The sequence below is a fragment of the Dermacentor silvarum genome, chromosome 2 (genome assembly GCF_013339745.2).
Source record: "Dermacentor silvarum isolate Dsil-2018 chromosome 2, BIME_Dsil_1.4, whole genome shotgun sequence".
Taxonomy (NCBI): Eukaryota; Metazoa; Arthropoda; class Arachnida; order Ixodida; family Ixodidae; genus Dermacentor; species Dermacentor silvarum.
In genome coordinates this window covers 239685431-239709595 of record NC_051155.1, presented here as the reverse complement: position 1 = coordinate 239709595, position 24165 = coordinate 239685431, and the positions used below count along the sequence as shown (strand labels likewise).

At 46.3% G+C, this 24165-nt stretch overlaps 1 protein-coding gene across 1 annotated transcript in view; it reads left to right on the top strand.

Annotated features, from left to right (window-relative positions):
- The first annotated feature begins 1118 nt into the window (after positions 1–1118).
- The window catches only part of LOC119442969 (uncharacterized), a 35681-nt gene continuing 12634 nt past the window's right edge, over positions 1119–24165 (top strand). Inside the window, exons 1-3 of the mRNA XM_049662485.1 lie at positions 1119–1195; positions 16099–16222; positions 21981–22235. Coding sequence (XP_049518442.1) covers positions 16123–16222; positions 21981–22235 — 355 coding nt within the window. The 5' untranslated portion in view covers positions 1119–1195; positions 16099–16122. The remainder of the gene's footprint in view (positions 1196–16098; positions 16223–21980; positions 22236–24165) is intronic.

Genomic DNA, 24165 nt, shown 5'->3' with positions numbered 1-24165 from the left:
GCGGCACAGAAGCGTCTCCTCAGCTCTAGATACTCCTGACGGAAGACGGAGCTGTAGATTCGGATCCAAATCTAATATAACGCAAAAGAGCGTTAGTAAATTCCGTCGAGTTCCTCTGTGAAAGTGTAAGTTCACGTACATATTCGAAAGGAACAACTTAAAATGTGGGGCTTGGCCTTGTATGTTCATACAGTCCCAAGCACTTGGTGTTAGTAAGCTCAATTGGAAGTCGCCGCTCTGTGCGTTTACCACTCGTTTGTTTCGTTTTTCGCTTCGAAGATGCCAGTCATTCGATGCACGACTCTACTATTCGGGCACAGAAAACAATGCGAGCTTGCCTACCATGACCGTCCACTGAAGCAACGTAAAGAAATAGTGCCTGTCGCCACCACGACGATCGTTAAAGCTAGGTCGTTGCTACCGTCACGAGGCGTGAGGAGGAACACGTGAGCCTCTTCGATAAAATATGAACAAAATCACACTCCAGTGAGTGCATAGATGAACTTGGAGTCAGCTCTGAGACGGTCGCCCCGGGAGGGCTCAAGGCGGGATAGAGTTAGGCTAGTCTACTGCATTGACGAAGAGATTCCGCTGCAACCAGCAGAACCCGTGGGAAAAGCGCTCTCCGAGGAGCGGTTGCTTTTAATGGGAGCGTTGGAAGTTTTCTCAGACGGTGGATCTGGACTGGGCTTGTATACGAGAGTCCTTTGACCTTTGAGGCATTGCAGGGACACTTTCAGCAGACACAAAGTAGGCTTCTGCAGCTTTATTACTTTTTTTAACTCTCTCGGGACTAGTAAGTAGCTCTACGAGCATAATTACGTGCGTTTGAGTGTATTTTTAAAAGAATTCTTATAGTTGTGACAGCTATCATTTTCTGGGCAGCCTCCTTCATGATGTGTAACGAGTTCGTGGGATACATTACTGATGTTGCCGGAGCCGCGTCTTGGATGACCGGTGTGCCGGCAGGGTCCAATTCCAGTTTAAAAGATAACTTCTCTAATACAGCGTGATCGTTCTTAACACTTATGTTTCTTTCAGCTTAGTGGCTGCAGGAAGTCAAGTAGACGATTACAAACAGGCAGAGACCCGCTGCGGTGGCTGATACCATGGCTATGGCGTTCCGCTACTGAACACGAGGTCGCGGATTCGATTCCCGGTCAAGGCATTCATCGTTCGCACCTGCCCGCGTCGCGTAAGTGCTATGGTGACAGTAAACGCATTTAGATGGCTTCAAAGTGTGAAAAAGTTCGTCTACCGTGCGCTGGCTGCATGCTAAAGAACTCCAGCTGGATACAATAAATCTGGAGCCTCCCCAACTACGGCGACTGCCACAGCCCACAAGTTGCTTTTGGGACGTTAAACTCAATAACATTTTATTCAAACGTATATGACACGCCTCAGTATATAGGCATGATTTCAGTCAAGATGAGGAACGAGATACATTTGTTGATAGGGTGATAAAAATTTCAAGCCCACCTATGCATTCTCGGACGCAGCCCGGCAACTGCCCAATTGTATTTCATTAATTTGTCGATCGGTTAGCCCATTCGCTCAATCATTCTCATCCGATCTTATAGTCTTCCTGCCCACACCGAGACCGCTCGCGTCACCGATAAAATACGAGATAAAACGCGACCTATCTCTACACGGGAGTGCTCGACGCGCGCGCGGAGCTCCTCCTACCGGCTGCACTGACCAATAACGGCTACACCTTGCCGAGCCCTTAAGCGGCGCGTCAAGTGAAGAGGAGGCCCGCAGGGGTTCGCGGCGGCGTCGGCAGCAATCTTGAGCGCGTCTCCCGTCACAAGCGGTATCCCTCCGCAGGGGCATTGCGCGTGACACCCCCAGCGTCGTTTACTTTTGCGATCCAATTTCCCCCCGATTACTGTTAAAGAGAAAAACAAGGCTCGCTGTGGGCGCGAGGAGGAGAAAAGTTTTAATTGGTTTTCCTCCCGGTACAGTTTTCCCCGCGGGACTCGAACGGAGCATGCCGGAAAGAGGAGACATACAAAACACCAGACCACGTAAACAGCCAAAATCAGGAACAAGTGGGCAGGCTTCAAGAGGCGTACGGCATTTTATGGCACCATTAATTTTTTTTCTTGCGGTCAAGGTGCCCTGCGTTCTGTTTGACAAGACTCGCATCCTGCGTTCAACGAGTTGTTTGCACCGGGATCGCTCGTTTCCAACTTCATTGTTTTTTTTACAAAAAGACGCGGTTTATATCACGTACATTGCTGCTAATTCGGTTCTGGGGTACATAAATATCAGTTAATGTGCGCAGTGAGTAGGATTGTTAGCGTATAAGCAGGGCAATGCTGCTAAACTAAAACCAAACAAGGGCTGCTGGTTGCACCGATGCGACAAGTGCGCTCACGCGACGGCATCTCATAAAAGGATTCAGTGCATAAGCTAATTTTGTATCTATTTTTTGCGTGTTATCTTGTGTTGTCCATCGCTGACTGTGTATAAGCGAGAGTACAGGGGAGCGCGGTTCTTGGCTTTGGTGAAGGCCATAGCCGCAATGCACTCAAACGCCTTTATAGCAAAGTGAGCGGGACCCGGAATATAATGTGCCATCTAGGACCCTTTGTTATAAAGGCAGTGTCTCTTGGGGCACCAAATAAGGGAGAAAAAGAATACTACAAACAAAATCAACTTTATTCTGACCATGCTGAGGCGTTTAAAAACCGACAAAGCATTCTGAAACGATAACGAATTTTAGCAGACTTTAACTGTCTTTCCCTAATGGCTGCTGCACTGTTTCCTCAACACAGCACAAACATATTCAACGTGTTCTGGCAACGGGATTTATGCTTGGCTGAGCAGCTGCACACCACGAGGGCACTCTTAGTAGGATCGCGTCGACTTTTTTCTGCTTTGGAACCATGCAGTCTTGGAAGAAACAGCCATTCTATGACACTTGCGTGTAGCCTATACTCAAATTTGAAACAAAGTCCGCGAGAGCACTTTGGCGTAACTTCGTTCTAAAACACCAAAATGCAACTATAGGAACGTGTAGGTTATCTCGTTAAACAGAAACATTCGTTGTAATATTCTGCTTAATGGCGCTCACAATGTAAGTAAAAGATGGAAAGCTGGTAAGGCCCTTCATTAACCAGGTAATTTCATAGTAAAGGCATTCGTTGCAACGGCGCTCGACCCTATATCCGAGACACTAACATTCAGCGCATGCGCGTTAGCTCACCTATTGGTGCCGGCGTTTCGCTGCTTAGAAATGGGAGCGATAGATGAGAGATGCTGTCTTTATTGAAAGCTAGAGATGTTTGCCTGCATGGTTGATGGCCTCACAGGTGTTGATTCAAAGGTCCGAGCATTGCACGATAAGATGCTCCTTGGTCTCAATCCGGACTCCGCCATTCATGCACACGGTGGCTTGGGCTGTATAGGCGCGAGGTCAAAATGGCGGCCTAGAAGAGCGTGCCTATAGCTTCCGCCCACCCCTCGTGTGCTGCCGTGTGAAGGGATAACCATGGGAAATAAAGCGAGCTTCACTTTTATGAATGACTATTTCTGGAGTGGACTCAATAATTGACATTCCCAGTTTTCATGCCACCCCTATAACCCATTCGCTTGGTCTTCGCGTTGTCCAGGACCACCATTTATTGGTCAGGACAGTGTTAAATTCACGGAGCTCCATGGTTAGATTTTATTCGACCCAGAGACGTTTATGAAATGTATCCTGTTAAAAAACCACATCATTATCGACGCTTAAGAGTAATCTACAGACTGTGAGACCTCCTTATAGTATATAAATGTCATAAGATCTCATTTGCAAATGTGCCAAGAAATAAATAATTTTGTATCGTGCTTTATATATGACCTTGTACGGTACTATAAGGTTATGGGAGACGAAAAAAGATTATTTTGAGCTTCTGTGTTTGCTTCTCTTTCCGTAGACATAACCAGTGGCACGCAGAAGTGTCTCTTAAGTACAACGAAAATGCTTCATTAGAGAGTTTGCCAGCCATTTCAGCAGGAGAAGAACAGGAAGAATGAAGATACAAGAATAGCTTGACCAGTTGTTTACGTGCTTTTCTAAAGAGCACGTGTAAAAGTGGCAGCGCGATGACTCCGTGTCGGTACATGCGCAAACGGCCCTGATAATGGTGTTACGTACACGACAAAGCTGCGGCTTCTCTCAAGGAGATAGCTTTGAGCAAAGCTTGTGTTATCTTAACACAGAGGAGACATAAGCCTGATTCAAAAGCGCGTGATACAGTGATGTATATAGGCTAGCTTAATGTATTACTAATTAATCACTGCGTAAAGAGTGCTTGAAGCCCTTCACTGTTCGCTTTTGTGCTCTCTTTGTTCCAAAACAATGCCGCTCACAATGGATGCATAGGATACGCGTTGCTTCAGAAAGGTCCCGTGCCAGGCTTCCGGGCAATGGCCCGCACTGGGCGCTGCGAACCGGGCGCGCGTAAGCTCCCTAGATAAGTTTCAAGGTAACGCCTCTATCTTTTTCCCGCTCACCCTCCTCTAATCCTGGTACTGCACAGCGTGCCACTAGAGCCCCCAAAACTTTCCGAACGTCTAAACACGCGTGAAAAAAAAAAACAAATGGCTTCGAGTCTGGGTCGTACTTCATTTATTATAATTAGTCCATTTCAAATTGTATTCCGTGCAATAAATCCTTAATTCGTGCGTATACGTTGGCGTAAACCATGCTATGGTTTATTGCCGGGATGGATGAATGATGTGCGCAACGTGATTTTCCTCTGGTGATGTTAGTACGAAACTTTTTCTTGAATGCGCACATGATGTAGACTATCACAGAATAGCAAGGATTCATATTTTCCAGCGCAAACGCAATTATCTTCTCATTCAATAATGTTTATTACCGATGGCAGCGCCACCGAACCTCTTAAATAGAAGATTTCTTCGCCTACTTTCCCAACTTTGAGGGTGCTGGCTGCAGGCTGCGACAATGCACTGCGATCTGGTTCTGGACATAGGGGAAGCCAGGCTGTACCCGCATTAAAGCAAAGCATTTTTCGCTCTTTGCACCACTTTGCGGTTGCTTCCGCTCTCTTTCCGATATGTCGCTGCGGGGAGTTTCACGCAAGCTGCCGCTCAGTAAAATGCATTCGGTGTCCGATGGTGAGATTTGAACCAAGGTTCCCCAACACAATAACCCGATGTAGCGTCGAGGGGCTCCGTTGACATTTCGCAGCGTCGACACGCAGCGAAGGCTGGCTTGGAACGCGAGTGCACACTTGCTCGTAAACACGAAGCTTGGGCAGCATCGACACGCACTGATGAGACGGCAGCGGAACCAGATTGTGTCGCTTAATGTCGCCTCTCAAGTACTTTGAGAAGCACTTAGTGAATAACGAGTTCGGCTTGGTGCGTATACTATGTGCTCTGTGACTCTGGTTTTGGTCGATCGCGTGTCTGCAGTGTGTAAAATCTTACAGCTTGCTTCGCTTTAAAATATTACGCCTTAAAATTCGAATTTATGCTCGTACGCTGAGGACCACATGACATTATTAGCACGAGGAATCATTGCCTCACTCACATGTACGCCGCGCCAAGCGCTGAAGTTCACCGGGGTCAGCTTAGGGCACTGCTGACTGAACTGAAAGTTACGCGTTCCCATCTCCACGCTTACAAAGAGCACTACAGTATAGTGCATGTAGGCTCTCTAATACAGTAGGCTGCAAGGTGCCATGCAGCGCAATTTTCCGCGGCCTAAATTCTCACACGTTCCCATCTTTCAAACCCTCAACTTCCTGCGCATTCTCCAGATGCCTATTTTTATGAGATCCTATAATAGCGGCATAACTAAGTGCGTCGGGTGCAAGGACACTGATAGTCACTAGTAGAGCGTCAGCGTCCGAACGTTTCCTCAAGCGACTTAATAACGAGTCTGTTACAAATGAAGCACCGAACACGAAAATATGAAGAGGGCAGGCGGTTCAACAGGAGCACACATTCAATAGCAGGCTTTTATCCGAATCAGCAAGCACAAGCACGAAGCAAAAACGCTTTCGGATCTATAATCACATATCTGCCTAAATGCAGGCCTCCGAAATGAAATACAGAGAGGAATAAGGTCTTTCGGCATGCCAGCAAGTCGGGAGCTCACGAGTAGCAGAACGTAAAAACACAAGCACGAGAAATGAAACTAGCAAAGCACAAAAAAAATTAGAAGGCCATAGCTGCAATCTATGGAAGCCCCCGCTTCAATAGAAAGAAGCCCTTGCACCATGCCATAGGACAAGCCCCGGAAATTATTTGTGTGTAGCTTCCGCCAAACACAGTGGACACGTTTCTCCGTGCCGAAACCCATGAAAATACGACGCACACTGTTGGTTTTGATCGCCGAGTAGCTTCCTTCTCTCTTCTTTGCACTTTTTCTTTGTCAGTGGTTCCCGTGCCCGGAACTCTGCCAATTCTTTTTAACGCACTGTGCTATACATGAATTTCTTTTAGGTGCAACCCTTCCGCCGCTTTGCATTTCCGTATCGCCTTTTCAGGCCGGAAAGACACGATGGCTGTCCGCGCCTGCACCGTGCCTACATGCACCATGCAACTAGCTCGTCCCCGGGTTTCACGCACTTTCCGCTCCACAAAATAAGAGCGGAGGTTGTCAGGGGCGACGTCCTCCGAATGCATACGGCTGCTCATTCAAGTGCCACCGTGCGCATGCGTCAGGGGGAATTCCAGTGCGCAACTGCCATGGCACACAGTCAGACGAAATGTACCAATAGTCACTGTACTGAAACTTTATGACCTCCGGCAGTAGCAATATGCTTCTAACGTGCACTAAATCAGTCGCTCACAACATCTGAACCGCACGTGGTTTATTCAAACGAGACGTACGCCATAAGTACTTTATTGGTTTACGTGGGTGTTAGCAAGAAGCATCTCGTTTTTCTGTGGCGTGCGCGCCTTATTTCATGTGATCACATACAATCGTAGGCCTGCTCCTACAACTTTCATCCTCCTTAACACCTCTAAACCAAACTACTTTGTAGGATACCCCCGTTCCTGTGAGCTGTTTTCTAGGAGTCTTCCTTGCGGACGCGATGCGATTGCGAACGTGTCATAATTATTCTCGTGCATGTAGCAGTCGCAGGGTACGTCGTTTTCTCGTGACGCGAAGATCTTCCCGTCAAATCAAGATCAAGATTAAGCATTAAAAAATCGGCAAGGCAGGCTGATGTGTTTTTCCGAGTGTGAAAGAAGCCCGCGAATACGCGCAGAATTGCAGCGCGACTGGCCGCTCGACGCACTTTGCGTGTATTCGCGGGCTTCTTTCATGCTCGGAAAAACACTTTTATGTAGCACGTATTGAGCACCAGAAAGGTGTATCGGGAGTTCTTCATGTTGCTCTACGGCGTTCTCATTGCCAATTTTATAATTAGGACAGTACTTCCCGAGTTAGATAATTCATTATAATTAATTAATTAAATCTCAGTAACGAAAAAATTACTGGCGGCTACTCCACTGTACTGGAAACAATACGCACCAGGTTGGCTTCGCGTAACGCCGTTCCTCTTTTTTTAAATCGTGCTGCGTGATAGCTGGGGCACCCTGTATATACGCACCGACTCGCCTACGCAGATGCTGTCCGAGATCGGCCTTCATACACTGACCAGTCGTGCGGTGCTGTACCGACTCAAATTTGTGTATCTCATACTGCATAATAAGGTTAACGCGGATTCTCACACCTACATTTCCGATAACACGTCCAGAGAATGAATCCTTTTATTAAGCGAAGGGAGAACCGAAGGTCGCTGGTTGGGGTAGGAGGGACATACGAGGAGAGGTAGACACCCACTAAATCTCGCGAGCCAGGCCGCTAGCAACGCCGAAGTGGGCTAACTTTACTAGGGGATCGGTGTTTTCGGGAACGTCGTTCTGTAAAGCTTCAATGTGGCAATGTAGAAAAATATTGCTGTCGTCTCTATAAATATTGAACGTACGTGGGACATTGTAAAATGAGAGTGCTGTAAGTTGTCTTCGCAAATGGAGTGGCAGATGGTGCATATGGGTGGGGCAGAGGCGTTCTTCTTTCGGTCAGTCAACGTCTGCCATTTGTGAATTATGTCAGGGGTAGTGGCTGTGTTGGAAATTACTTTATGAATATTTTCACGAATCGGCAGAGGGCGAGGTCCTTAAACATGTGAGGAGGAGTGAGATGTTTGAGTCTCTCCCTGTTAGCGTACTTGAGGAAGCGACGTATTCGTGCCATTTCTAAATGAAGAGTTCGGCGGAAAATCCGCATAAGGGTGGTCACTAAGATCGGGAGGCCCGCGTAGGAGAAGTTGGAGACTACAAGGTAAACCCGTGACAAGCCATAGCAAGCTTGCACTCCAAGAATATTTCTGCGCTAACAATACATTTAGTTATTCGTTCTTCCCGCGAGCTATTCGTGACTGGTTTACGCCAGACGGTGGTCGCACAGCCCACTGTTGACAAATTTCGAACCTGCTGGCCAAACTGTGCTTTCGGCAACGAGTAAGTGAGGCTATCATTATTGTGTTTATCATTGTTTTACTTACCAGGTACATTAGAAATCTGGGATGTGAAATTGTGGATGATATTCTCAATTTTATATCTCATCTGCTTGTTTATTTCTTTTTTTGCTCTTGCAGTACATCGTATGTAACTGAAATAAGTTAATTGTGCGTTATCGTTTTGCCCTACTCAATGCTGTTAACATAGGTCCATTATTATGTAACACTTTCTAGTTACCCTATTGTATACTAATGTGAATGCCTGTACCACAATGTCAACAGACCCTTCTAACCCACTCCTGTAAACATCCCCGATGGGATTGACAGTATCACGAAATAAATAAAGAATATATAGAGAGCAATTGACGGTGGCCTGCTCCGGTTCACAGCCATTTGGACTTCGCTCCTCGACGGGGCAGGATGTGCGTCGAGTGAGCTCCTCAAGAACCCTTTGCAATGTGGTGAACGTGGTTTAAATCATGAATACGGGACCTCAGAGAGATGTGACGTAATGTTAACGCATTTATCTCGCATTTACCGCTAAATCTCCACTGGTCTTTTTTTTTTTTTTTCATTCGGAAGTTTGCTTATCGGCAATAAACATCTGATGCATGCAAGTTATAGGTAGTACATGTATAATCTGGTTTCTCCAATAAAGTCCAACAGAGATCTATGGTGGGCACCATAAATCCTCAGATCACAGGGCACGGTGAATTGGCAGGGGCCGACAGAGTAGACACCACATAGCGCTGACTGCGCTTTGTAGTGTCTACTCTATCGGCCCCTGTCAATTTAGTGTGCGCTGTGATCAAACAGGCATGCATAACCAACTAGCCCATCAGTTCGTCCTAAGCAAAATCACAGATAGTAGTCAGGTGTTTGGCTTGGGTGTGGCCCCACTTGTGACTTGTAATGGCTCCTTGATGAGTGGAGTCTGGATCTTTTCTTTGTGATGTGTGTTCGGCACTGTTCGCACAACAGGCTAGCCCATCGTCCCTCGTTGGGCATTCGAGCTCGCAGAGCGTGCAAAGAATAGACACCATAGCAAAGCGTTGTATCGAAAGCTATTGCTCTCAGGGTTACTTTAGTGTTCACAGACTAAATACGCTGTTGTTTAACAACGTTGGCTGTTGAGTTCCCAACCGAGTGACGCGGCCAGTACGCCACGCTATTGCAAAACAGCATCCTTCTAACGACCGACTAGCTGCGCGAAGCACGAGTATTCGCGTTCGAGAATGGACTGAAAAAAAACCGTGCAGGGTGTCGAAATGTACCCGTCATGGAGATATAGTCAGCAGAGCTCCCCTGCATAAGGAACTGCATCATGGTAAAAAAAAAAGCAAGAGACGGAACAATAAGCAAACTATAAGACACAGCCGTTCCTTTAATCTCCCCCCCCCCCCCTCTTTTTTTCTTGGAGGGATGGGGGAGGGCTGCATTTCCTATCATACAGCTTCATCAAGAAATACAAGTTCAGGCGCTACTGTTGTAAAGATTACCACACAGCATTTTTAGACTAGTCAAAGAACTCAGCAGCAGATCACTACTATGCCACTCTTCGATGTTAAAAGCGTCCCGAGGTTGCCCCGTTATCGGGTAGATTACGTCATCTCCGGCGTGCTTGTTTGCCGCAATATTGTATTCCGAGCGTCTCCGCTTGTTTCGCTGCCACACACACACACACACACACGTTACTAAGGCTCTGCATTGCTTCGTGGAGAAAGTGGTGGCTAGAGTAGTCTGCACGACAAATGAAGGAGAGGTTATTTGGCTAACAGGAGAGAAGAGGATTTCCACACGTGCGTGGGAGATCTAGTTTCCTCGGAAGTGGCGACGCGTATAGTGCGAAAGGAGACGTCACACCTTCTCGCGTTTTTACGAGACACTGCACTCATGGATCAGTGATAACACGATTTTCTTTCTAGACAGCGGCGTTCAGGCGGAGGAATTGCCGGCAATGGCTGGCATGGTTATAGCACCTGCAGAAACACCAACCCCACCATTGGCACCTTTAAGGCTACGTACACTTATACATATATAGGTACATATACTTGTCAAACTGCACGCATATTTGGACGCAATTTCGCAAAAGAAGGTCTCCAGGCAAAAGGAGAACGACTAGTCGTCGTTTGCGTTTTTTTTTTCTTTACAACGCTTTTGAGTTTAATAAACCCAATATAGCGCTTTTAACGCCTACTATGTGAATTTTCGTCTAAAAGGCGAACTCTCTCTCTTCTGTCAGTGTATCAGTGGATGCCGCGGATCTCCTCGTTCAAGTGCCTACGTTGCTTCTCTTTTCTTCTCTCGTCTGTTAAAACTTTGTTCCGTGGAGAGTAGCCAGCTGGAATTACTTCTGGTTAGTTTGGTTTGGTTCGGTTTGGTGCCTATATATGTATCGCACAACCCACTACGCGGAATTAGCCATGAATCGGACTGCAGTGGGTAGAAAAGGGAAGAATAGTTAAATAGGATTTTCTTTTGTAAGAATGAGATATGAAATGAATACTAATCGTTAATATCAATTTTCATCTTAAAGTTTGAAGTTCATATCTTTTCTTGATGAGAAAAACAAAACAATAAAATTAACCTTCCGGCATTTCTTTCTCTCTCTTCTCTAGACACGCCTCCGTGTCCTAACGCTGTTTCAAAAAACCATGCAGTTCAAGCGAGAGCAAGCGATCTTGTCCGTACTCTTATGTGACATAAGCGTATGGAACATAGGTGACAGTGTAACATAGCTTAAAAACGGTGGTGACCTATATATACTCCGAGGAGAGCTCGTCTCCGTCTATTACATATATATGCATACACACTTGATTGTCCTGTTGTGGGCAATCACTGTATTGCGGTTGCCCACAATACAGTGTGCAGAGACAATCGCTCTCCGTCGTGCTGAACCAGTTGGATGACCAGCCGTTTTCGGAAGAAACAATTCTGCAACATCGACGCGACTCAACATCGCGTCAGAAGGCCGTGCAAGCGCTCCTGCGGTTCCTGAAGTCCACTGGCCTGTGTGAACGTCTGTGACTGGAACGCCTCCTTTGTTACCAATGCCTGTGTTTTTTTTTTCTGTTTTTTTTTCGCTCTCTCTCTCTCTCTCTTTGCACTCTCTCCAACCCCTTTATCCCCCACCCCAGTGTAGGGTAGCAAACCGGAAACTGACTTCTGGTTAACCTCCCTGCCTTTCCTCTCTCGCTTGCTCTCTCTCTCTCTCTCTCTGATTGTCCTGTTTATACTTTTTATTTTACATTTACTTATGCAAGCGAATATATTGAAACCTAATTAAGAAGTAGTAGTATTTTTAGCATTAGACATCACCACTTTAGCTGAAGAGGCGCACACTTTGTCAAAGTTGTATTGGTGCAATGCTAAATATGCTGCACGAATAAGCCCAAATCTTCGTACTTCATAGTAGTAGTATTACAAATAACATTATCTTGGATATTCGCTCCCCCATTTCCACGACGACCGCTGACCCCGGTTCCACACACGCGAATGTGAAAACAAGTCCTATGGTTTGTGAAATGCAGCGCAAGTCGAGTGTCTGCCACCAACCGGTATGCGGGCCTACCCTTTCACTAATGCGGGGCAGCGTCACGGAAAGGCACGCGTGACGACATGCACTTATGGACCGAAATCGATAGTGCTGCCCACGCGTAAGGCAGTTAGGAGCTGCCCTACTGTTAAGCGCGCCGTGTCTCGATTAGCCGATTACGAATATTTCTCACACGCCTACAGCTTTGCGCAATGAATCCCTGATAAACTGCCGACAGCGCTAGCATTCGTCATGTGGAATGGTTTTAGCGAGGCGGAGTGAAGTAGGGAAGACTCAGTGCTGACGATGTTAAGCACGCGCCGGAGATTACGAAATTGATGCGGTGTGCACTCGACTTGCTCCGTGGAAGAGAGATCGATGGAAGGTTCTTAGCTCGCCAAGCTTCATCGCCACCCATCCTATATAACCTCCTCTTCCTGCAAGCCATCTCTCCATCCGCATCCTCTAGCCCTTTCTCGAGGTAAATAATCAGACAGTGAGCTTTTGATTCTTGCCAAACCACACGCAGCACGTAAACGTTTTTTCCGGGTTTAGAGAACAGCTTATCTTATTACTCTCTTGTAGGTACGCAACACGGGACACCAAAGGAACGTCCAGTTCAATGCAGTTTCCCAAATACGCATGAAGGCCAACTAGACACTGCAATATCATAAACTTAGTTCGCAGTGCTTGTAACGTTCCCTTCGTAATAATTTCGTGGCCCAAGTACTTCTCAAAAGAGGCGTGTGGGAAAATAAGAAGTTACGGGACAACAAGCCCCGTGGTCTTGTTTGCCTACGCGTATGGCTTTGAGTTGCCCTGATAATCGAGACAAGAAAGGAATCCTTTACAGGGCCCTTACCTGTACATGGCTTAAATATTTTACTTAAGTACAGGTAGAAGCAACAGCAGCCGTTGCCTTAAGTCTCACCAGTCACGGTCGAAAAAAAAAAATTGCTATTTCACGCACAGAGAATGCTAAGTCTTTGCCATGACACGTGGCTTGACGTATTCAGTGTGCTAGAAAACTAAGAGTAGGCCACTTTATGAACTTTGTGAGTTAGGTTGCTGAAACCTAATGTGTTTACACACCCGCGCATAAATCACTAATTTAGTGAGTAACTATTGCGACACTATTTCGGACTTTACAAGATTATCTGACGTATTGGCGCACTGGAGCTGCGTGTTAGTATCAGTAGAAGCAGAGTACTTGTAACAGTTACGAAGGGCGCCAATGAGACAACAATGTCGTCACTTATTCGAAAACTAACGCTTCCGTGCGGTTCTGCGCGATAAATCACCGCTGTAAGTCCTGGGTCTCTCGCGTCCAGTGCGACGCACTTTGATGACAAAACAATTCGCCAGAAATCGATGACCGAGTGGCACAAGTGTTGCACTCGAACTGGAGTACTGATTTCGTTCTACAAGGCTCAGAAGCGTTCCCTTATGCGCAAACTACATTATCTTTCTGCGGAAGGAGCATTTCTCGACGGTTATTTTTTGTTGACAGGAAATCCTGAGCAACGTTTTATTTTTTTTTTTCAAGAATAGCGGAAAATCCCTCTTCCTTCACATCGGAGACGTTATCGTTAGTTCATCCTAAACACTGTGGGGAGTCCCCATAATGACGTCGCCGAGTTCACACTTGAAAACGGCGTCTTGGACTCATAGAATGAAGCATTTGGTCCCAATCGCAAATAATATGTTCCTCCTCGAAGGTGTCCATGGATGTCCACAGGGAGCCACTACTAAGCCAGTGAGAAAACTTCTTGCTCTGGCATTCTGCACTACAACATGGGTCCTATGTCCCCTGCTCTATCAAGAAGACAGCAATCCAATTTTTATTTTCGTCTCAGTTTCCATGAACAGCGAGAAACTAACCCCGAGTCACTACTTGAAGAAGTAGTATACATGATGCCCCTTTTGTAAGACCTCTCTAAAATTTTTCTTAAATTGAGTGTAACAGCAAGCACGCCGCTTTTATTTTTGCGTTTTTCCATTCTCTGTGACAAGTTTAATGCAATTCAGCATAAACATTTCAGGCAAAATAGGGTTAAATGCTATTGAACTGGAAGTATACTGTACGGTTTTAGGTGTTTGAATGGTATGTATAATCTCTCCAAGTGGGCTTCAGTAGGCCGGTTCTACAAGGCATTTGCCTTACATTAGCATAAAAAAGTGTCTGACGGAAAAAACATTGCCATATGGCGAATTTTACGGGAAAAGCATTAAAAGATGGCTCGAGCACTACCAAGAACAGGCTGTTAAAGCTTTCCATGTAGTGAAAGATGTTGCTCAATGAGTTGATAGCTTTGAACGCGAGGCGCGCCACGGTTGATAAATTCGGGGGAGGGGGGGGGGGGGGGGAGCAGGGGCAATCTGCCATTAGTAGAGTTCCTGCTACAGGCTGTTGACAAGAAACCCTAGGTGATGGGAGGCGATCTTCCTGCAAGGAGTATTCGCCGCTGCCGCAACTTCTATGACTTGCGTCTATACCACGTGCACTAAACATGTACTAGGTGCCGCACTGATGTGTGCACTCGTCATTTTAAACAACCTACTGTGCAATTTAAAAGGGCGTTCTAGACACGACACGCCGTAGTGGGTAGCGTCGTGTAAGCGCACCCGCTCTCGCCCTTTGTATTGACGTGCACTTGTTCTGTGAGTAATTCTGATCTGTGTGCATGCATACTGTATGGAACATTCCACTTTGACCTTATGTGACTCTGTGATCGTATCGTCTCCTTTTTTTAAATAATAAATGTGTTTACAGGCGAGGTTGGCATCATGGCTGATGCCCGCTACTCCTTTAATCTTAAGCAATCAATACTTATGAAAACTCGGTAAGCTCAAAGAAGGAAACCAAGAAATAAATACAGAGACGGCTAAAACAGACACAAAAGAGATATAATATCAACGTGAAAGGGACATATGCCTGAAAGCACTACCGCAGAGCTTACGTAAAGTTCAATTTTATGCGTAGTACGTCACAACACAGAATTTGCACAGCAAGTAATATATTGTTACATCTGTGCATTTTCCTCACCTGTGGATCTGTTCATCTCGGACCGCATCACAGCATCGTGTGCCTGTTCAGTTGGTGATAGTACGTTGTATGACAGTATAGTGTGTACTGCTCATATTTTATATATACATATTTGTATACTCCAGCGTCTCTGTATACTCCACTGTCTCTTGGGGTACATCGGGACTTGATTTACAGTCTTTATCGGTTCGTGTTCTTGAGCTGCTGCCTTGTTTCACAATATCCCAGTTGTACGAACACCAGCGTCACGAATATAAATGGCAACGCTTGACTTCTCGCCCTCTTAAACTTAGTTTGGCCGGCCCAATTTATATTATATTTCTTTATAAGCAGTTCTTTACTAAATTCATATCATACTCATATTTTTTTTATTTCGTTAATATTTGTTAAAGCTTTTCTTCTCGCTCGCACAGCCTTAGACGGGATTAGTTTCGCACTATTTGCGTTCAATTCCCACTTTTGCTCCCAACTGAGCTTTCCTTGATAAAGCTCAGCTTCTTTTACCCGTTTTCTTTTCAAATTTTTACTGCTCGTTTTTCAAATCTCCAAACCGTACATCTTCTTCGTTCTTGTGTTGTGGGAAAACTAGGCCCACCGGACTGACAACGTCCGCCCCATTGCATATGACACGCAGTTTCAGTATTCCGTTGCTTCAACTGCTTATTACTTTTATCGTGAAACAGTTTCTTCGCTATTTGTCAAGTACGGATGAAAAAAAAATGTAAACTGTGTCGCAAATACAATTACGTAAGTTCATTTCCTCATGCTTTCCCCAGTCGTATCGAATTTGCCTTCTGGGGTTTTATTTATCTTTTACGTACGCGAAAGGAGGACCCATCCCAGATTTCAGCCCCTCGCAAGCGTCACGCGGGTTAGTTATGGACACACGTACTATGCACACCCGACTGAGGCGTATACCGTCCTTACAAATTATAGTTATTTCATCGAAAGTTGCTTAATGGTTGTACGCGTTTAGATGTGTCGCTGGTGTTCTAACGACCACTTCCCGCGGCTCCGTGCAGCAAAGGCAGCGCCGCCGTCCAGCCATGTGGCCAAGCCTGCTGAGCCTGGCTTTCGCCCTGGTCTACATCTGCAGCCGGACTCCTTCCACGCATGCGCAGAGGTTCCGCTCTCCGTGGCTGCACGGTGAGTTGAGCGTTCGGACGGTGAAGTCACGCGCCACAGTACATGATTTCTCCTTCGGGGAAAGTGGGGCGTAAGCGCGCAGTACCAATCGCACTTGTCTGGAGTACTCGAATGGCCGTCTTAACATACGACGCCTCGCGGTGTCAAGATCAGTTAGGTAAGCTCACTGGCGAATCCAAAGAAAGAGTCGTGAGTGTCCGCACTCTCCTGAAAACAGATTTGGATGCGGAGAAGAATAACACTATAGGAGCGCAAAATCGTAGCTCTTATAAAAGTTTAGGAGGTGTTCATGCGTGCTGTGTAGTTCTTAACCTTCTAGCGCACGATTTCTCCACGTTTTTAACAAATGTCGCTTAGGACAACAAAATTCCCCCACCAACTTCCAACTGTGCTTCACCTGTGATACCAAAACGCAAAGCGGGCTTAATTAACGTGCAGCAGAGTTAGAAATTAACTTGATAGCGAGAGGAATGCAAACCTGCGTTCACCGCCATAGGAGCGTCGTTTAGGCTAGGTTCACACGGTCAGGCAGATGGCCGATTGAGTCCACTGACGGGTATGATGTGACTTAGTGCCGCCCAATCACGCTGCACAAAACGACGCCGCAGACGCGCTGCTAGCAGCAGAATTCATTGTATAACCACGGTGTAAGAAAAATAATGTAGCAGCCCAGCGACGTCACGCGCGTCTTCGTACTGTATACCAGCGATACTTCCCCGTGGTACGAGTCCATTTTTACTTCAGCTTATTGTTACTGCATATCTAAGCACAAGGAACCACGAAGGAGATGGGACAAGACGCTGAATGTAATAACCATGCGCCGGCGCTGGCTCCTTGCGGCAAGAAAACCAAGTTCTTTTTAAATTGTGGGGCTGAACATCCCGGAACTGCGCGGGGTTGTTTATCCTGCCCCTAGATCTCAGTACAGGAGCATTCTTTGCACTCAGCCTCCAACGGAACGCGGCCGTTGCAGCCGTAATTCGAACCGGCAACCTCCTGCTCACCAGCGCATGCCATCGCCATTGCACCACCGCAGCGGGTTGCACTGAAAGAACTCTATTTGATCTATAAAAGCAACGTCTCCTGTTCTGGAACACTTTGCGCTACCTAATTGAATCATAATAAAGCGTACACAGGTTGGCCTGTTAAAGCGGACGAAGGCCGCTGCGCCAGCTGCGTTCTGTGTAACCACTTGGTACGGCCGGCTGGACCCTGTGGTCTCATCGACGGTTGCCGAGGTGGTAACAATAGCTGCTGCTCTACATAAACTACAGGCTTTGCCTGCTCAGGATGTCGCACTCCTTACGTGCTTGAAGCCCCCATTGCAGCAACTATACCGTGGTTTACCATCCAGCAAGTTCCCATGCAACTCACTATCGTTGAAACACCTCAATGACAAACGCTTCACACTGAAGTTTCAGTGAACGTCCTCACACATTGGGATGACTGGAAATGAGAAAGGTGATTACCTCGGATACACAGTTCTGTCCGATTCCCTTAAAGTCAATTCCAAAAAGCAATAAAGTTACGAAATAGGTCGTATACGTGCTCACTTTCTGTTGCCTTGGAATACACCGTGCACATGTGCCTTGCGTAACCAGGCGGCTTCATCGAGAGGAAGCCTAGCTACTGCATCGGATAGGGACGGTATTGGTTATTATACGCTAGCATGGTTATTAAAGACGAGGCATGCTGATTGTCAGCTTTGTATATTATGCAAAAAGACAGGAGGCATTGAACACTTCCTGTGTTCCTGCCCGAATTACAGCGGTGAAAGCGACGCTCTCCTTCAGAACCTACTCATGTGGTGGTAGTGGTGTGCTGTAGCTGCAGGCAAGTCTGGCTGCAGGCGATTGAGGACGGCAATTGTTCCACCTGAGTGTCTCCTTGTGTGTCACTGAGATATTTGCCACCTGTTGAACTGATTAGTGTATCTGAGGAATGTAAGAAGAAGGCGTGAAGATTCCTTGCAGGCTATAGCGGATCCTTCCAGAAACACGTTGCAGACACGCATTTAGGAAGCCTTTCTTTTGCAAGTTGCCTTTCACCATGGCCGCTAAGTCACGACCCTAGAACGTGTGCGATGTCCCCTTGTATCACCCAGTGCACGTGAAATACAGAAGAGAAAATATGTGCATCCCGTCTTGAAAAACCATGCAGTGGTACATACCTGTCCTCACTCTCGACGAAACCGCCTAGTTAGGCAGGTGCCCATGTGGAAGAATTCAAAGCGATTGAAAGTGAGCATGGGTGTAAAATTTCGTGTGACTTTATTGCTTTTTGGCACTTTGACTTTAAGGAACTGGGAGAGCATTGGGTCCGCAACACCATTAGCATTGTCATTTCCAGCTATCGCAATATCCAAAGGGGAACCCACTGAAACTTCAGATTGAATGCTTTATTGTTGAGATCTTTCATGAATGACAGCGACTAAACCTACTCTAGAAAGGCCTTCACTATACGTACCTGCACGCCCTATTTCCAGAAAGGTCAGCTAAAATCCGCAAGGAAGCTTCACGCCATTGTCCGAGTTTCTTTTTTTTTTAAGGGGCGCTGATTTTCAGGACATGTGGAAAACACCCAAGTGACACTGCAAGAGACTGTCAAGCGGAGTAATTGCCAGCCTCGATCTCCAAGCTAAATCATCCTGTGTGATCAAGCCAGCAACCAACTAGTCCACCTAAGTCTCTTAACTACAATACACCACGATCACACGTCATAGTTAAGAGCTCTGGATTAACCTTGACCACCTTGAGCTGTTTACCATGCGCCTAAAAAGTACACGAGCGTTTTTACATTTCCCCCCTTAGAAATGTGGCCACTGCAGCTGTGAATTGAACCCGCGACCTTGTACTCATCAAGATAATGCCATGTAACCACTAAGCCATCACAACGGATGAACTGGAGTTGTTGTCACTGACTTGGCAACATCAATTTTTTTCTTGTTTTTGTCCTCCTGTTCCTTTTTCTTACTGGGGCCTGTTTATTGCCTCGTTTTCAATAAATTAGCGTCTATCAGAGTTGATAATCAGCGGTTCATTGGACCTTTCTACGACATGTCACAACGATGTTCCTCACTTTTGAAGCAGCGACTATGATTTGTTGTTTTCGTCTTCTTTTAACCACAACGCCTGTAGTTTTTCTGCACTCTGTCATCCTGTGCCTGTTCGCGCTGCAATCTCCGTGATCTGAAACTGCATTAGTGAAAAAGCTATTATCGGTGCTCCAATGCGTTTCCTCTTTTAATGTGCCATAGTGGTTATTCTAAAAGGCAAATCGAAAAAATTCATGGCAAATCTGTGTCATAACAGAGCGTTGTCTCTCGCTTTCGTTTGTGCTTTCCCCCGGGTAACGTTAACCACCAAGGTTCATAAATTAATGTGTTATCTGTAACGATAGCTCATGTTCCCAGCGATCAAAGAAGGGGCAAAACTGCGGATCGTTTGCACACGTGCCTGGATTGTGCCAGGTGTAATATCCCCATTTCACGGCCCGGTGGTGCGTCCTTAATGATGGTAGCTCATCCGCATGGATCGTTGATTCCGACTGCCAGTGCGTTCATCTCAGATGTTTGCGCTTTCATCCGCTTTCCCATCAGCTCGTTCGAAACTCGTGTCCGAGTCATTAGTATGCTTCGTTGATTTGCCTTGTCGCACTGCGAACGTGGGCGGCGATGTGATTACAACAGCATGCATACGCGGTTCAAGTGCTTTTCCTTCGCTGAAACTGCCAGCACACCGCTAATTAAGGCCTTGCTAAGCATAGCTTAGAGAATGACAGCACAGGCAAGGTACCTTACCATGAAAAACGCGCCGAGATAAAAGGTTAGAGTGTTGAGATGAGCATAATTATGTGCCCTGTCGTATGACAGGGCGGCCACGTGTGGTACTCGGTTACGAATGAGGCTGCGTTTCAACATTTCACTATTGACTTTTGATCCCATATAAAATGACCATCAGATGTCGCGAAGCACCTCCTTCTCACTGGCATGGCAGACAGACTTTTTAAAATATCCCAAATATATAAAAGTGGGAAAAGTTGCTAACTCTTCATTGTGTAAAGCATTGTGTAAAACATAGTGTGAAAACAAGCAGAGGAATAAAAAGGACACACAGTGCTCTAAGAACTAATATTTGCATGCATATTGAGCCCATGCCTGGGCTATACAACAGACCACAACATGGGAAGTGATTGTACGAGACCTCAGCGCCTCCTATATAACCTTTGCGACGCACTATGCGACACTTACTTACGTACCTTGTATTTAGAAAATGTACGAAATTTTTGTGTGATAAAATAATGTTGAAGCACATGCCTAATCAATAGCAGCATTTTATAAGTGTTTGTCAATCTATATGCTTGCACCGGCTACTGGCCGCTCAAGCGGATTCAAGCGCATAGTCGTTTGCGTCCCATAGTCTGAAACTCTCTACTAGGAGATTGGGCACAAACAACTTCAACGACCATAGTGTGCAGAGCAGAAAACATTAAACACATGTAAACACATATGAACAACCACCGCGTTTTTCGCGCTGCTACCCCGCGTAAACGAACAAACTAGCCTACACTACACCACGCTCATCACCCTTTTTCTTCAGTACTGAATGTATAAGTTCACCGTTCATCCCTTCTAGCTAGTGTTGCAAACAGGGCTCCATTCAGAAATACACAAAAGAAACGAAAAATGCAGAATTGAAAAACATGGTAGCAGGAGCAGCAACGGAAACAATACCTACAGTTAGGTGTCGTGGACGCACATATAGCATTGAAAAAATAGTCGTTGAAAAGCATTCTAGAAGTAGTAGTGTACTCTGAAGCACTACATGACTGCACGCCGGGATGATAAGTTACAGGAGCGAGATCCCAGAACGTACGCATGCACTGTTTCAGTACATTTTTCAAATGCCAGCGAAACGCATTGATTCAGTCATTTTGATAAAGTGAGCACCAGAACCAGTTATAATATGGTTAGGCCAACAGCGCTTTATTCATACCGATCAAAATATGCTGTACAAATTTGTATAACACTACAGGGCAGGATATGGTCGGGAAATGGTTTACAATGGTGTTTCTCAAACTTGCAGCCACTGAGGATCCCCGCACCCGCTCGACAGACGTCGAGGCAGCTCGTACTTGGCCTTTTTGAGCAACCACATAAACACAGAACAGACATAGGGTATAGAGCTACTTAAAACGTGTCTTGTACTAAAAATTCCGCTTACAGAGGCCACATTATGTTTTGAGCGCTTTGTGTGTCTCTCCCATTGTACCATTAAACATGTGTGAGTGTGCTAAAGATGTATTTATGCATGTATGAAGAGTGCCTTAAGCGAAGGTGATATATTCAGTAGAAGACCGCCTAAGTAGCAAGTTCTGTTTCAGCAGTAACATCTTGCTAATTACTTCCAGTTTCATCTCGGTTAATGGGGAAAATCCAAGTTCACGTAGACATGCCATCTCACGTGCCTTTCAATGAAGGTTGCATTCGAATGGCGCTCCTCGCAGATCCCCATGCATCCTGTCAAGAATCTGCTAGAATTCTTAAACTTTGTACCCTTCCTGGACATTCTATAAAAGTCTTCTAGTTCTAAAGTGCTTACTGCCCAATAAAGCATAGGGAATTCTAGTGGATTATGTTCCAGAACAGTCGGGACATTCTGTAACTGTTGGCCTCGGCTAACGTACTCCATCTTGTGTTGCCATTGCCGTTTCACAGTAGAACACGTGTGTAAGGAACCAGTCTGCTTATTTTGCCTAGACGTGGAGCACCTTGAGGCCCAGGCCAGCTACCGGACGGCGCGCCTGCGTTGGCAGTACCGGCACCTCCCGCAACCGCCGGCGTTCCGGGTGCAGATCTGCGAACTGCTGCCGTGGCTGCCCAAGACGGGACCCCGCTGCCGCCTCCGGAGGCTAAGCCTACGAGGACCTCAGGCTGTTTATGACAGCGATGGCACACCGCGCAGCCTGGATCTACTGCGCAAGTCCTCCAAGTCTGGTTACGAGGCGCTCATCGGTGAGACTCGCACGCGACTGCGTGTTTCACGAGTCATGACGGGGTTTGCCAGAACTGGCCGTATGTAGAGACGGTGCAGCTGATGGGAGCGTTTATCACATATGAGTAACTTAGGAAGGGCCACATGAACGCTTCATATCAGTGCGAGTAACCAGTGTGTGTGTGTGTGTGTTTTTTTTTTTTTTTTTTTTTTTTTGCAGGGAAATAGCTTTTTGCTGGCTCTTTGACAGGAAAAGACGAAAGAAAGAAAGCAATTGTATGATGACTTCAGCTGAAGCGCTTTCAATAGAATCAGCGAACAGTCGCTCGTACTGTTATTATTATTATTACTCTATGAAGTCAACAATTACTTTCTGAAATATCAGCATAAACGCAAACCACTTTCATTTGCATGCAGCTGTCGCGGGGCATATAGCGCGGAACGAATAACGGGCTCTGATTTGCGAAGGTGGTTATTGCTTGAACACTGGCATCTCCGAGGCGGCCTGTAGAAGTGCACCGAAGAATGCCCTGAGCGGCGTCTCGCGCGAGCGATAACACAGGATAATATGTCCTGGCACGGGTCGTACCGATATAAGCGAACGGTAGCCTTTTCGTGGATCGCAAGGACGCGCCCCTTGATTTTAGGAGGTAAAAGTGTTTGTCAACATGTTCCTATTCTACAAACCTTGTTCCGGTAAGTTAATCAAGAAGCAAAACTTATGCGTCAATGCATTACGTATACAACAATGCCTTGGTTTGGTCGAGTTGGTTCATCTCGGCAGTTTTCATAAAAACGCGCTTAAGGACGACGAAAGGAACACATACGCATGGTGCAATAATGTTTTACTGTTTTGTGAAGGCTTCCAATTTTGCTATAGCTATCAAGCTCCATCAATGTCCGTCCTGTCGTATGTGTTCCTTTCGTATTCGTCTTTAGGGCCTTTTTATGAAACTGTCATTGCGTATAATATTGCACTCCAGAAAAGAATAAGTAATATTGAAAATAACTAAATCTGCGTCTAGTGCAACTGAATCAGAAGAGCCGACCTCGTGCCCACTCACGCTTCTAAGACGTACACTGGCGAAGCCACCTAAATTCAATACGGCGACGAGCCAATGCCACACAGCGGGGCTCCGCGGCCGTGCTGGCAGCAATCGGCCGCATCCAGTTTGTTTGTGTGCATCGTTGATTCTGTGGGAACCAAGAACGCGCACAGCGTAAGCATTTTCTTGGCAAACGGTCCTCTCAGGCTCGAGGCCGCTGCTATATTCAGCGGGCAAACAGGGCAGTGTATGCAGAAATCCATGAGTGAACAGTGCAGCCAAAATATTCGTTGACGGTGTAACAAAAGCAAAAAAAAAAAAAACACACACAAGAAAATGCGTAGAGTGCACACGTGAAGAGAAGATGCACTTCTTGAGTTTCGGGTAGATTTCATAAATAATGCTTGTTGGAAAATGTCTTTTCTTACCTGCTGGTTGTCGGCACTCGCAAGAAACGCTGTCCTCGTGTTGACCGGAGTTACTGCATCAGCTTGCGTAGCAATACGAGTGATAACTCTTGGGTTACATTTCTCATTTTTCATAAATAACATTTCGAGGGCTTCGCTCTAGTCAGCGCGCCAGCAGGTCGCACAATTGCGCAACGTCATCGAATACCATTTTCCCCACCTCACGTCGACGTGCGCGATAACAAAGATTCCCGTGTATGCTTGAATGGTCTTTTTTGTCACTAGCATCAACTATTGGGCGTTTTTCAGCTTGCACGTTGCTCGCTTTTGTACTGCCGCGAATCGGAGGCTGGCTGATCGCGATAATGGAGGCATGGCATCGCGAGCACCCTAGCCTCGCTCAAGCTTTAATTTTGTGGCCTAATGACGTTTCTGACATATCAACGTTGTGATGAGACCGTGCGTGTACCTCCAACGCTAGGGCAGCGCAACCGTCA